The sequence below is a fragment of the Cebidichthys violaceus genome, unplaced genomic scaffold, assembly GCF_023349555.1.
Source record: "Cebidichthys violaceus isolate CVI_PGR_0920_01 unplaced genomic scaffold, fCebVio1.0.p SCAF_14, whole genome shotgun sequence".
NCBI lineage: Eukaryota > Metazoa > Chordata > Actinopteri > Perciformes > Stichaeidae > Cebidichthys > Cebidichthys violaceus.
Window position 1 is genome coordinate 1,367,803 of NW_027176307.1, and position 15,310 is coordinate 1,383,112.

The 15,310-nt window shown below is 40.6% G+C and overlaps 1 protein-coding gene across 1 annotated transcript in view; it reads right to left on the reverse strand.

Annotated features, from left to right (window-relative positions):
- The window catches only part of ryr3 (ryanodine receptor 3), a 109,118-nt gene that overhangs the window by 22,241 nt on the left and 71,567 nt on the right, over positions 1 to 15,310 (reverse strand). Inside the window, 25 exon segments of the mRNA XM_068708420.1 lie at positions 142 to 340; positions 1,299 to 1,417; positions 1,556 to 1,686; positions 2,188 to 2,269; positions 2,488 to 2,726; positions 2,825 to 2,885; positions 2,972 to 3,021; positions 3,254 to 3,375; positions 3,481 to 3,548; positions 3,655 to 3,770; positions 4,305 to 4,428; positions 4,535 to 4,610; positions 4,757 to 4,819; positions 5,525 to 5,668; positions 6,135 to 6,224; positions 6,436 to 6,514; positions 6,742 to 6,905; positions 7,440 to 7,580; positions 7,916 to 8,006; positions 8,827 to 9,047; positions 9,774 to 9,943; positions 11,426 to 11,546; positions 12,189 to 12,291; positions 13,897 to 14,080; positions 14,206 to 14,341. Coding sequence (XP_068564521.1) covers positions 142 to 340; positions 1,299 to 1,417; positions 1,556 to 1,686; positions 2,188 to 2,269; positions 2,488 to 2,726; positions 2,825 to 2,885; positions 2,972 to 3,021; positions 3,254 to 3,375; positions 3,481 to 3,548; positions 3,655 to 3,770; positions 4,305 to 4,428; positions 4,535 to 4,610; positions 4,757 to 4,819; positions 5,525 to 5,668; positions 6,135 to 6,224; positions 6,436 to 6,514; positions 6,742 to 6,905; positions 7,440 to 7,580; positions 7,916 to 8,006; positions 8,827 to 9,047; positions 9,774 to 9,943; positions 11,426 to 11,546; positions 12,189 to 12,291; positions 13,897 to 14,080; positions 14,206 to 14,341 — 3,094 coding nt within the window.

Sequence of the window (15,310 nt, forward strand, 5' to 3'; positions counted from 1 at the left end):
TCTTCCGTTTCCCAACTAAGTAAAATAAACCTATTACAAGCCCTGCCTTTGCAAGTCTGGAAAAAACAGAATACGAACCTGCATGAAACCCTTTCAAATCATATTCAGTCTTTCTCTAACGGCCTGGAGCCTGGCACTTACCTGCGATCCTCTTCATCCAGGGGGCGTCATCGATGCCCAGGTTGTTGTTCAGGATCTTGAGGATGTTTCCCAAAATTAAGCTGAGGTGTTCAGAGGTCACCATAGTGCAGCACTGGGCCCCTGGAGGAGAGTTCTCCGAACCTTTCTCCCACCAGTAGGACAGATAGTTACACAGCATGGGAAAGACCACCTCAATGACCTGCAGGAGAGAGGCTCAAGTTGAAATGTCTGCATGGTTGATTTTGAGGCAACACAAGAGTTGTACAAATCCATTTGTGCAAATATGTCACGTAGGTATAAAAATCTTATGTGAATAGTTACTTAAATCTTGGATGTGCAGCACACTGATAAGGTCTAATAACAGCCCTACACTCAAATCCATGTAATCTTTGTTGAACAATTTAGTCACATTTCAGTTGAACAGTGAAGGTTTTTTTTTTAAACTAGACATGCTTTTTTACAAATATATGCACAATGAAGAGCTTTAATTTAAACCACATTTTATCTCCGTATAGCCATGTTACATATAACATCAGTCTCCAAAAAAACACTGAACACAAGGGTATCCACAGTTACGCCTCAGAGAAGAATGTCATGAAGCTCAATGGTGTCAGTCTTCGGATACAGCCACCAGAGGTGACGAGTTCCCACCATTGAGAGTGAGTCTAAGGGGACCAAGATGGCCGATGACTCCTCCCTGAGGCTCACTGTGGAACCGTAGGTAACTAAAATCTGCAATTTTTTGCCAAAAACAACATATGCCTTGGTAAAAAAAAGAAGTAAAGTTTGATTGCTTCTTTCCCTGTAATAAGTGGATGCAGGGTGTTTCTAGCCATGTTTCTTTTAGGTGGATTAGAAAGCTAGACTTCTTCTAGTTTCCATCAATATCAAACATGTTATTGTTGACTTCTGACAAAATTATCCATATATTTGGATATATTTGTATGATTTTTTTATGTTAAAATACTTCATAGTAAGACATAGTTTGGACGACATACAGTATAACATGCACATCTTCATATAGACCATGTTCCATAGCGACTTTTTGTAACTACGCCACGATACTCTTTAGCATTCAAGCAGTGACCATGTGGGACCAAATGCCTAAAAAATGCAGCTGTTTGTATACATTCAAATATCCCATCAGTCCTTCTGACCTCTGGCATGTCGCTGTAGCGAGCGCCAGACTCTGAGACGTCGCTGACATCTTTCAGCAGTCTGTCAAGACGGGGCATCTCCGGAGACATCTCCTCCACCGTGTCCGGCATACTCAGGACTAGAAGAGAAAAAGACAACATTTAATGACAACTTTTAATGCTAACTATAAAGTATAAATGTTACACAGGAAGAGCAAAACATTGCAAATGAGTGGGATAATGATCAAAATAAAAAGGAGCATTAGGTGGACACTCACTGGCTCTCTCTCGGGGGGTCTTTGTGTTGAATACAGACAGAGGGTTGTGGGCGTTTAAGTGGGGCTCCAGGAACGCCACAGGCATGGCTCCCACCAGAGTCGCCAGGCTCTCCCCCAGCACTGGAAGATGCCTGCAGATCCACATGTAAATTTAAGAAGTGTAAGTTGAGAGAATAATGGTTTTAATGAAAGACAGTTGACATTATGAAGTGTTTCTGTTGTGTCCTTCCCACTAGGTTGATATAGTTTAGAAATATAACTGAATAATAAATCTCTGCCTTCATTTTGTAACGCATACTGTACCACAGAAACTATTGCATAAGTGTATCATAGTACATTTTTAAATAAGTATACGGGTACATGAGGTATCATAAATCCTCCTTCAAGTCCTGAGTGCATTTGTCACACATACGAGTTCATCAAAAAGCTTTACAGACATATCCTAATTAACAGTGACAAGCATAATATAGTTTATGAAATACTATTTCACAGCTCCTTGGTATCAATTCTAGTGGATGATAGAAATTATAGCAACCATTAATCATTACCAAGGAGTCATAAACGTAATGATCAAATAGACAGTACCGCTCGTGTGTCCTGCTGCAGAGTTTAAGAAAAGTTTGGCCACCTACCTCTCCACGAAGACGTTCTTTCCTGTTCCCAGACAGTAGAAACAAGTCAAGATACGGTAGCAGGACAGCTGCACATCGTCCACTGAAACAAACAAAAACATTCAGCAAACTTTTTACTTCCATAAAAAAAAAATCACAAAGAAAGGATTGTGGCCGCTGATAGCACCATTAATTGAGCACAATTTACAATCGCTGTCTGCCCCGTTGTGCTATATTCATGTTTGCTTTTTAAACAAAACGCAATATAAATGAAGTAAAAAAAAAAAAATTGAAATCAGTGAGTGATAAACACAAACTCACACAGCAGGTCCAGTCCAAACTCGTATGTTGTGATGTGCTCAAAGAGGGCAGTGAGGATGGGCAGCAGCGCCACAGTCACATAGTTGATGCTCTGTGTGACGCTCTTCAGCTGGGCACGGGACTGCATGAACTTCCCCAGTTTGAGCATCTCTAGCAGCTTCTCCAGGTCCTCTGCCGCGTTCTCAAAGAAAGTCCGAAACCCGGCTTTGACCAGCTCTGAGCCGGACTTCATCACCGTTCTGAGAGAGGGGAGGGAACACGGGGGCTAATGTGTGCGTGCTCAAGACTAGCTTTATTGCCTACTTGATGGGTCACTGTGCATATACAGAGAACTTACCTGGTGTCAAGCGTGTGGGAGAGAATGTCCAGACAGCTCACCATCATTGCAGAGTCACTTCCTGTGAGAGAAACATTTACTGTAGACGAGGAAAGAGATTTCAAAGCAAAGGGGCACACGAGCACACAGAGGCAATGCCAACCTTACCAAAGAGAGAAATCCTGTGTCTGACAAGAGCTGCCAGCTTACAGAACAAGCTGGAAAAGAAAGACGGTAAGGACAGAGTTGAACAAAAAGCTTCAGAGAGAACAAAGAAAAAAAAAAGCAAAGTAAGCAAAGGAAATAAGAAAAGTTCTGATGACAATATTAAAGAGAACTCCTCCCATTGAGCTAAAAGGGAGGACTTCATTGCAAAACATCTCTGAATAGCAACAACCTGACAATGGAAAAGGCTGACTACACAGATTATCCATTGCTCCTACACAGTACCTGGTGACCATCTCTTTCTCTTTGTTGGAAGCACAGCCACAGCTGCTCAGGCTCTTGCTGGGCGTGGACAGGAAGTAGAGACCGTGGTTCTTGAAAGTTTGATCCGTCAGAGGAAGCAACACCTGGAGAGAAGAAATGCAGGGATGAGACTCAAACCTTAATTACAGCTTTATTAAGAGTAAATTCAACAACATGTCAGTGGTTCTGTTGCAAAAAGCGTTCCAGACCTTGGCAAAGAACTTGATTTCCTGGTCATGAGGTGATTTGTCCGTCTTCCCACTAGTGGCCATAGCCTCTGGATTAACAACAGTGTTAAGTGGCGAGGTCAGCGTCGAGGACAAATTCTGAATCAATATAAAGCACCTCTTAGTGCACTTGTGTTTAAAATGGCACACACTCACCAAGATGAGCGATAAATTCCTGGGCAGAGTCAATGTACTTCAGTAGCCTTTTGAGGAACTTGTAGGAAAAACGCTTCTCCATGGATGATGAGTCCTGCTCCATGTCTTTCAGACCTCTGTCAGAGGGAAGAAAGTCAAGAAATCACAAATAGTTACTGTTCAGATTTGGGATGTACCAACTGCAATTTTACAATGACCGATTCTCACACTGAGGAACTTCGACACCGACGTCATGTTGTGTGTGTGTGTGTGTGTGTGTGTGTGTGTGTGTGTGTGTGTGTGTGTCTGTGACGTTAGTGTCCGTGTCGATGTTCTGTATCGATCAGTGCTTCTCTAGATCAAATTACTCTTTTTTTAATCAATTACCGAAAGCAAAGTGTTTGATATAAAGAAAAAAATGGTTTGTATTCATAGCAGTGCTCATTAAAATTTAGACTAGAATGACTTCATTAAGCACAGTCTAACAGGTCAGGCGAAATCACGGTCAATTTAGGGAAATATTGTGATTAGACAGATACAAATATTGGTTAAGTTTCGCCTGACATACACAATATAGGAAACTTTGATTTGGAGCTGTTGTGACATTGTGCTTTGTGTTTCTTAGTGTTACTTATTTAAGGAAGGACAAACTGGAGGGAGAGGAGGGTAACCTTATGATGGCATAGCCACTGATCTGCAGAAACTTGAAGAGCTCCTGGGCCTTCTCTCGGTCTCTGTACTTCTCTTTAGCTGTCAGGGTGTCATAGGGAACCAGCAGCGGATGGGTCCCTCCTCCTGACAAGTCCAATCAAATTCAAACATCATTTCATACAGCTTTACACGGCTCACTAGTCAGAATTACCGAAACTCAAGCGTATTTTTAAACTGCACACTAACACACCTTTGCCAACGAGTTCAGTTTTCTTCTTCTTGGCCCAGATGCTGTGGTAGTTTTCTGCTACAACCTCCACCATGCCCTGCAGGTACAGCACACATTCAAATGTAATCAAGTCTGAAGACATTGGGTTTGTGTTAACAAGACAATTCGCACACTGAGACTAGAGCATATTAGAACAATGATCATATTATTACAACAATGAGAAAAAGTTGAACAAAAACCAACCTGTAACTCTCTAGACAAAGTGACATTGTGCAACTCCATTGGAGCAGGACTGAATCCATTAATCTACAAAGTCAGATAGAGACAAAACAAACCAGATTTCAATACAAATGCATCAGTTATTTTTAATATTTCTCATCAAATCAATGTGAGGTTTACTACCCTTTGCTAGCTGGCACACTACAGCTGTATCTGACTCATAGTTTTAACATTTGCAGTTCTTAACATTTTGGTAGCTTTTTCCTGGAAAAATGCTCTTCTGTACAGGGAGTGATGCGTCTGGTTTGGCTACACTAAACAGAGTAGCATTTCAGTGGTAGGTATGAGCACTGCTAAACATTCAGAAGAGAAAATTAAACTTGATGTTACAGAACCATCATGATATGAAAGCATATTAAGAAGTAAAACGTTACAGAGCGGGGACCATTCTCTGAGATTAAAGAGCCAAATTTACGAGGAAAAACTATTTGCTAAGGAAGCACATGGCTTCACTCTGCAAGGCTGGATCAACCTCATCCCACCACAGACGGCACTGTTAAACACTGCAGCCGCTGTCTAAATGTTGTTGTTCCTAAAGTAGTGTGATTAAGTTAGGGATGGACTCTGTGCAAGGTAAAACACGACAGCAAAAGACAAAGACAACTTAAAAAAGGAGAATCTTGTGAATTTAAGTGTGTTAGATAGTGAATAAGGAAACGTTTGTGTGAACATTAATGTCTAATTGTGATGGAAACACGATCGTAATAAGTGGATCCTACATCAGGATGTTACCTGAGACTCAGAGGTCTTTCTCTGTTTTTCACTTTCTCGTTGTTGGAACATGGCGTCTCCTTCCTTGGTCCTCTCAATGTTCCAGCCCATAGCCAGCATGCTCTTCAGTGACTCTCTCACTGGCCAGCGGTATGTTTCTCTCTCCTACATATTGAACACACAAAAGTTGGTGTGACAGTTCAACGTGGGTGAAAATGTTCTTACAAGACAAACCATTCGGATGCGTAAATAAAACTACTTTCTACATTTTTTTAGAGGTTATTTCTCTATTGGAGTTTCATGTTAATGAGTAGTTTAGCATGACGCATTCAAAAATGTGTGTTTGAGGTTCACCCTGACTGAAAACTTTTCTTCCATGCCAGTCAAGTTTTCAAGTTGGCCAATTAATTTGTCCTCTTAAGAAATTGCGACACTGGCTCTGCCCCTGCATGCAACTTATGTCCGTCTTTAAACAGCTTTGCCACGGTGAGAGAATTCTTTCACTCAGAAAAAAAGTACCTTATGTTTGATACACAATCAGCGGTTGAAAGAATGCTTCCTGCTCCCCTAACAGCAGCTGTGTATGAACCAGTGTGTATGTACCAGTGTGCATGTACCAGTGTGTATGTACCTTCTCACTCAGAGCTTTGTAAGGCTTCAGCAGTGGATGGGTTTTGTCCTGCTCGTCCAGGCTGTCTCCATGTTTCCAGCCTGCTGACACCTGCAACAACAGTTGCAGCCTTATAGTACTATGCATTTCAGGAATATAAACTAAGTTATATATTGTGAGTGCTTGCTGGCCAGGCATGCTACTGTACCAGACAGAACACAAATTTAAAAAAAATGAGGTTATCAATATTTATCAGAGATGGCATGAATTAAATGTCAGCATTGGTGAGGAAAACCTTAAACCCACACGGACAGGGACTAACCTTCTCTGAGGACCACTTGTCATGGGAATGCTCTGCATATTTGTTGGCAATGTACTCAAGCTTTTCAGGAAGAGAGATGCTAGAAAGTGAAAATAATATTTAAATAGTTATTTCAAAGTTATTTTTACTTAAAGCAAAAGCTTTGTTTTGATTTACAGACAAACCCACCAATCTTGATTAAATTACCATTTTTAAACAAAAGCCAACATTGGCAGAAGTGCAACAGTTTTATATATTTGATTTATTTTTTTCCAAAATTGTGCCTTTTAATCTAAAAGTAAGTAAATGCCTTTTCAGACCACTCACTTGGCGGTGTTGATGGGTTTAGGATCAAAGTTGCCCTGTGCATCCACCGATGCCTGTTTTTCCAGTGTCGCTCCAAGACTGGCATCCACAAAGTCTGGAGGCAAGGCTCCAGCGATGGCAGACAGGCATGACATGGCCATTTTGAAAAGGTCAGCGTCATACTTCTACAGAAGAGACAGATCAGCAGAATGAGGACATGTCTGCTTAGACTGAGTAGAGCAAAGACAGGCAGAGAAAACGATGAGGAGGCAAAATAAAAGACAGAAAGCAGGATAAAGTCTGCACCAAGAGATGGCTTGTCACAGACTGATAAATGATTCATCTGTTTTGGCTTCGTCTCAGCTGCACTGCTCCCAGGCACTCCATTGAGCTTTCATTTCACTACCCCTGACTACCAAGAACTTTCTTGTTTATTGTTGTTCTAAGTTTTGTCTAAAAAACTGAATATTAAAAATCAAAAGCAAACAGCTTTAGAGAGCAGACACCAATACACTACTAAACATTTAGTTATGCAGCGATTTAAGGACATCAAATTGCTTTGCCTCCTGATTTATTCTCAGAGGTAAAATTAGCAAGAAGAAGACTAGGTAAAGAAAATAAAGAGAAGTAATACAGCTTTCTAAAATCATAAACACTACAGACGCACAGTGTCAGTGAATCTTAATGAATAATCTACACAACAGGGTTTCTGGTTGTACCTTCTGAGACAGGGAGTCAAAGATTCCCCAGAAGAGTTTCTTGGTTAGGAGGAGCTCCTCCTCGGAGGCTATGCCAAAGCCGGCCATACCAGAAGGCAGACAATAGTACTTCCAGTTCTGCTCATAGTGGTTGGTCAGAAGCTAGAAATCAAATATGAAAGAAAACATAACGATTTTAGTTCCACTATATTAAAAATTCTTGCACATCAATGGCCAAACAATAAGGTTTTTACTATGTATACTGTAGTCCATGAATAAAGGGTCAAATACATGATGGCTCATGTCACCTGCCTTCAAACTGACTTAAAGAAATGCTTGGATGAGGAAACAATATGTCTGGGCGTTCAACACAGCAAATGAGGAAAATAAATGGGTTGTGAAATATGCGATGCCTCGGATTGCTTGTTATAATTATACCATAACTCTTGTTTCAACTAATAAATCAAGCACAATAGTGAAAAGAAACTGTCTCCCACCCCTATAGGTATCTTGCAGTATTCAGTGAGCATAGGAACGTCGAACACCAGCCGCCTGAGCAGCTGCTGCATCATGGAGGGACGCAGGTGCCTGTGAAATAGAAGAATTACATTAGTGAATCATAAAAATACAGGTGCAGTGATTCGAGACTCCCTAGGTATCGTAAATTGGATACAATAGCTATAATAACTGCAGATTCAATCTATTATACACAGCACACGTATCTGATTTAATTCTCTCATGTGCAATTAGACCAAGCTGAGCACCTGAACTGAAATATAAATGTACTCTGAAATGTGGCCTTATCTATGTGTATTCACAAAGCTGCATGATTCAGGGTCAGTCGAGGTTAAACTGTCAAAGACATTCAAAATGGCTGCTAACATTATGTGGTTACAAAGTATCAGTGTGATCATTCTGTCAATACCAAATTGGCTGTTAGTAAAGTATAATGTTGCTGATGCTAAATTCGGCCCTTATAAAATTGAAATTGTTTAGTTAGTAAGGCAGTATTACTATTTGTGGCAAGTTGCACATCTTACATATCTAGCCTTATTCATTTGACAAAATAAACATTCAGGGTTTTAGGTAACAATTCATTTGAATCACTACTGAAGTTTACCTGCTTTCACTGAATAAATGTTATAAAGTCAAAAATATCAGATTATTGGAGTCTAAAAGTGACAAAAGATTGGTTAAGTGGTAATACAGCATTAATCTATTATGCCAAATGTCACCGTTTCCTGCAGTTTGTCCTGTTCTGTTCAATACGTGTTGTGCTGAACCCTGAGGCAAGCCATTTGACAGTGCCATTGTTTGAAAGAATAACGGTGTAGCCTCTGCAGATCTCCACCTCCCCCCGTTATTACTTTCCCTCAGCCGAGTCTGATCAAAGCTCAGCGGGCCTTACTTGCAGATAGCCAGCAGGCACTCCTCGATGGCGTCCCTTTGGGCTTTGGTGAGCGAGCGTCCTTTGGACAGCCGGTAGATTGTCTGCAGCGTGGAGTCAATCAGCTGTGCGTAGTGCTCCGTGTTGCTGAAGAGAGCGGCGCAGCGGGTGAGCAGAGGCAGCAGGGCCGAGCCGATGTACCGGTTCATGGCCAACGCCGTCTCAGTGGTGCTCAACACCTCCTGAGGAACGGAATACAATACATGTGAACTAAAGGATGAAGAGGCACAAAACACATCTCTCCACATCTAATGATTAATAGAAGGTTGGAGTGGAAATAAGCTCCCGGCACCAGCAAAAAGAATAAATATGTGTTAAAAGGTCCAGTATGTAGGATGTAGGGAGATCTATTAGCAGAAAAGGAATATGATATTCATAACTCTGTTTTTATTATTGTTTAATCACCTGACACTAAGAATCTTTGTGTTTTCTTAGCTTAGAATGAGCCCTTCATGTCTACATGTGGAGCAGTTCTTCTTCAGAGTCCACCGAGTTGCCCCGATATGTTGCTACAGTTTCCCAAAACAGACAAACCTAACACTGGGTTTTGAAGTTAGTTGCAATCTGCAACTTCACCACTAGATGCCACTAAATTATTAGTTTTTATTATTTATTACTCTCATTTATCTAATGAGCAAACTGGAAACGCCAACTCACCTGTGTGCACAGGAATGATTGCTATGATGACAACACCATTACAGTTAGAAATGCAACATGAACAGCGATAGAGAAGACAAAGATCTAATGTTACACATGCTAGCAACGAGCACTTTTACTTTGTGCAACTACAGGCTAAAATGTGCTCTTTTAAGATACGTGGGAAACAAATGTTTTGGTTGTTAGTGAGTAACAAAATGAAAGTTTGAAGGTGAAGGTTTGCTAAGTTATCGGGGTTTCCTCTCACTCACCGTGTCCAGAGACGCAGAGGCTCGCAGGTCAGGCAGGAAGCCGACCTCCAACATGTGGAGCAGGAAGCTCTGGTCCTCGATGCCGTACACTCGTTCCAGGAAGAGCACCATGGAGGCCTTGTGGTCCGGACAGAAACAGGCTGACATGTCAGGTTCTGTCAGTGTACCATCTGAAGGTTAAACACATTTTAGGGGGAAAAAGTTTCAGTTCAGTGTCAACATTGTATTTATTGTTTCCGTTTAATTTGATACTTTTCTTAGTATTCCTGACTGTTTAAGCGTATTTCACTTAAAAAGTGAATCTTTTAATACAGTATGAAACAATACTAATTATGTAATGATACATTATGAACAAAAGATGTAGAAACAAAACATAACTGTATTTAAGGTCAAAGTGAGTTCAGGAATGATAAGCTGTGGAAAGTTATTACAAAAGAAAAATGAGTTCAGTCATTAAAGACACAGCTTGCTTTCTTTTAAGAAAATGTCATTAAGAAAATTGGATATGAAGGTAATTTTCTTGTGCGATTACTGCTGAAGATGGCGCTTTTTTTTTTTTTATAAGTAAAATGATAACTACACCTAAAATCATGAAGAAAAGCACAAGCTGCAAAGTTGCTAGAAACACCTTGTAGGCACACTTTTTTTCTGGGAGAAGTGAGCAGATATTCAGTCCTGAAAGCCTGGCTGGTACGACACATTTTCATGATATACCTCCAGAGCTTAGGAGAGCTGAGAAGAGTTGTGCAGATACATTAATGTAAGTAATGTAGCATGTTAGTTCAGTAGGCAGCAGAGAAAATTAGAGTCTGATATATTGTCGCTTATGTTTGTATATTCGGCTTAAATCAAAATGTGTCATCAGAGTGCTGTTTGTGAGACCAGTGTCAGGATGAGGTGAGAGGAGGAATGCACACCAGTGTTGGATAGTTGCTGACCACAATAAAAGCAAAAGTGTGATGGAAGATAGTCACACATTCGTAGCCACGATATAAAAAATGATTTCATAATTTACCAACGTTTTAACATGACAGTTTCTCAAGGGTATTGAGCACTGACTCCGTTCCTAAAGAGGAGACCGCAAGGGAAATGCATAATATCTCACGAATAGATTTGGAACGAACAAACAAACAGAAAAATATTATTCTACATAGATAAAAAATAATTCCATTTTTAAAAAAAACATAAAAAGCTGAAAGACAGAGGTAGTGGGATGCCTAGGTATTACAATACAAAGTCAAAATCAACATTTAGGCCATTAAGGGCAAGGATTTTTAAAGAGTAATTTTCTCTATGTCCATGTAGCAGAGAGCATTATTTGCAAGAACAGCCTAAATAAACTGTGTCACAACAGCGTAGGTAATAATTGTACATCTTATGGTGGTCCAATTTGTCACTTAATACCGTGCAGAATATATAAATGAAGGAAAATACATTTGAAATCATTATTTACATCGTTGCTACGAGTGTTCGTCTTTCGTCCAAAAAAACCCTTTTTCTGCATCGGTTGGAGGATTTTCTGTGTCACTTTTGGCTGCTATTAGACTTTTTAAACTGACCGTTGCTTGTTTTTGTTGCTGCACCCGGTTCCACTGCATTATTCCTGTTTATCTTTTGTTATTCAAAACCAACAACCACTAAGACCAACATACCTTTATTAAGCACTGGCATTTTGAGGGGGATGCTGATGATGCCCACCAGGTCAGTCGTGGGAACCAGAGAGCGCAAGATGGCTCGGATACGCAGCGCTTCACCTTTACCCGCATTGATAAGCTGCAATAGACACAAAAAGGAAATAATAATAATAAATGTTATCTATAGAGGACTTATCAAAACAAAGTAATAAGTGTATCATGGTCGAAAAGGAGATAAAATACCAAAATTAATGATAAAATACATTAAAGGCAGAATTAAAAATCTTAAAGTAATAAGAAATTTGAAAACTAATAACATAAACGGGCAGCTCAGATAAAATCTAGATCAGATGAGCTTTTCCGATAAATGTTTTCAGAAGAGACTTAAAAGATGACACTGACTCAGACAGTTAGACAGATCCCAGAGAGAGATTGTAAACGCTTTGTCCTCTTTAGTTTTCAGGCTGTGCTCTGCTGGAGTCAGAAGACCAACGCCAGTGGATGTCAAACGAGGCAAATGTTCACGGGGGATTAAAAGGTCTTAAATACTGTATAGTCTGGAGCCAGGTCATGAAGAGCTTTGAGGGTAATCAATAGGATCAAACAGGGAGCCAATGTAAAGAGGCTAAAACAGGCGTGGTATGATCGTACCTCTTGGTTGTGGTTAAAAGAGTTCTGTACAATCTGAAGTCGTTTCAGATTTTCTAGAGGCCTCGGTTATTGTTTAGAGGACGGTGATAACATGAAAGTGAGTCTGTGCATGATGGAAAAAGCAGCTCACATGCATCTCTGGAGCGCAGCGTCCCAGCAGGTCAATAAGAGCCGAGTAGAAGGACATGATGGCGTTGCCCATGTGAATAACTTCTCCTTCTTCCTCACCAGACCTGAAACGCACAAACACACCTATATAGGATGCTGCACACCTCCCTCTTACGAAGACAATCAGGAACCGTTAGCTCAATTAGTCATTTGATTCAAGGCAATTTGAGAAGAAAATGGGTTCCAGAAGAGAAATAGATTCCAGCAGTTATGTGAGGAATTATAAGCACAATACATGATCTCCAGACAGGCCACTGAGTTATACACATTGATTTTGACTCGCTTCCCAATCCCTCGCCTCACTTCATCCAATACTAACCTACCCCATTGAAATGCAGTCAGTGTATTACAGTCTTTGCATAATGATGTGAGCAGGCAAGGCCCCGACACGTTCTACACAGCTTTACTCACAGCTTCCATCAATGTCAAGGCTGCTCTATTCTCTTCTCTTAAACCTCTAACTAGACAAGCAGTTCTGTGTGATGGTAAAGTTATGTCTTCGCTTTAATGTTTGGTTATTCAAGACTTACTTAAAAATAATTTTATCACTGTTCCCAGCTGTTATTATTTTTTGTTAAAATGTATATTGAAAAGGGGTGACCCCGAAGTCGAGGATTCGATCTAAGGAGCATGATTCGCTGCAGTGGCGGTAAAATTAGGTCATGAAACAAAAGATCATTCCATTCGGGCTATATAGGGGCGCAATATGTCTGGTTTTAACGAGAATTGCTTTTTTCTCCCAATAAATCATGATATATAGCCTATTCTCTCTCTCTCTCTCTCTCTCTCTCTCTCTCTCTCTCTCTCTCTCTCTCTCTCTCTCTCTCTCTCTCTCTCTCTCTCTCTCTCTCTCTCTCTCTCTCTCTCTCTCTCTCTCTCTAGCAGGCCGGGTAACAAAAAAAAAAAAAAAAGTGTTTCGTCTGTCTATCAATCTTCTTCACACACCCCCCCTGTTAGTCTGGGACACCCCTCAACTTGAAAAAGACAGGATAAGTTAAAAAAAACCTCTCTGAAACACTAACTAATTGTTAAAATTGTATATAGCAAGATGATGAAAAAAAGCTGAAGGATGTTTTTGCACCATTACAGGGAGATTTTAAAGCCCCCCCCCTCCTTATTGTTTCTTCACTTGGATGTTTGAGCTTCACTGTACAGGATAATGAGTTTTCAGAGGCGTATGTCTACAAGCATGATTTTGTGTTATAACAGCTACTAAACACATTTGCATACTTATACATATGGTATGAGGGAGAATGAGTAAATGAGCTTTTAAGAAGAGTATTTTTAAATGTCTTAAAACATGGCTGGATGATTTTCTTGTTTTGGGAGGAAAGTCGATCAGATGATAAAAGTTCTGATTAAAACAAAGCAATACATTCCTGTATTTCCAGTTCCTTTGTGCAGGCGTAAGAAGTAAACTTCACTCTCCTCATAGTGAATGAACAGAAATTCAAATTCAACCTGATTTGCACTGTTAATTAGTCTAATAACTAAGAATAATGCTTGTTTCGCTGAGCTCAGAAACACACAGGCAAATCTAACCAAACGTAACAATTCACCACAAAGTCAACACTAGTGAGAGCTCAGTGGGTTTTTAGTGTCCTGTGATGATCTTAATGCCGATTCTCAGGCTTTTCAACAGCATGTAAGAAACTGGTGTGGATTCATACCCGTTCGTGACCACAGAGAGAGTCTTGGGCAGGTCCAGGGCAGGGTCGTCAGAGATCTTGATGGCCTCATTCATGGCAGCCAGCAAACCCTGACCTCCCTCTCCCCTCAGGGCGGGGCCGAAACACTCGGGACGTCTGATCAGCAGCTTCACCACCACGTTGGCATTTTCTTCCACACTCTCACCTGGTAAACAAACACGACAGGGAGACAGGCGTTTAATTAAAAGGTGGTGATTTCAGTTATTCACAAAAGGATGAGTCAGCGTCTACTCTATGTACGTTGTGCACTCAGTACGAAAGTCGACATACCATTGCAGAAGACGACGAACCTCAGGAAGGACAAGTAGCGCTCGCCCTCTATGGGGTTCCAGCCGAGGTCTGGGTAACCTTTAGCAACCAGCATGGCACAACTCTGAAGACCACAGCCTGCCAGATATGTCACCACCTACACACACACACACACACACAGAAATTCACACACTCCTGGGTATTATAATGGCATATTTTGTCTTCTTGACTGTCAGTATGAAAAACAGTGACGGCTTGAAGGCATTTGCTGAGCAAGCTTATTCAGACGGAACAAAATCATACATCATATTCTAATGAGAAAACTTGGGTGGGTCGAGGTTTCTATATCTGTCTGGCTCACTTTCACCATACAAAAAGTCAGCAGTGAGGAGTTGTAATAAGAATTAAGGATAAGAATCTGCTAATATCACAGAAAACAGAATTCTTTATTTAAAGGATATAATACCACGTGATTAATAAAGTCAGTTCCTACACGCTCATAGTTTGATAGTCCTTTCAAGGTGAAGGCCGGCATCTTCCATTATAGTTTCAGACTTCAACACCTACTGCCTAAACTCGCTTTTGGTGCTCCACCTTTTTTGCTCTCTTCAGGCTATTTCCTCGTTTCCCTTCAGATACAACAACACACGCCCCATCAACACCTCCATGCTCGCACAACACACACACACACACACACACACACACACACACACACACACACACACACACACACACACACACACACACACACACTTGCGCAGTGCGTCTGTGAGAGGGAGGGGACAGCGGGAGAAGCGAAACACCAAAGGGAGTCTCATGGAGGCAGCTTACAAAAATTACGCAACAAATAATATTTGTACTCAGGATTCGGGATATATACTAATTTACTACATCACACATAGAACAAGTCGCAATACATTGAGTATATTTGATATATCGCCCACCCATACCATCAAGATGAATATCATCTTACTTTCCCTGTATGTGTGCTTTTAGACTAAAAGGTTGTTATAGTGAATTTAAACTTAATTACTACAAAAAGATCTGGTTCTCTCATCTCAGCATGTTTAATGCAATTTCCTACAAATTTGCAATTTTACAGTGCCTGAAATAGTATTTAACACTC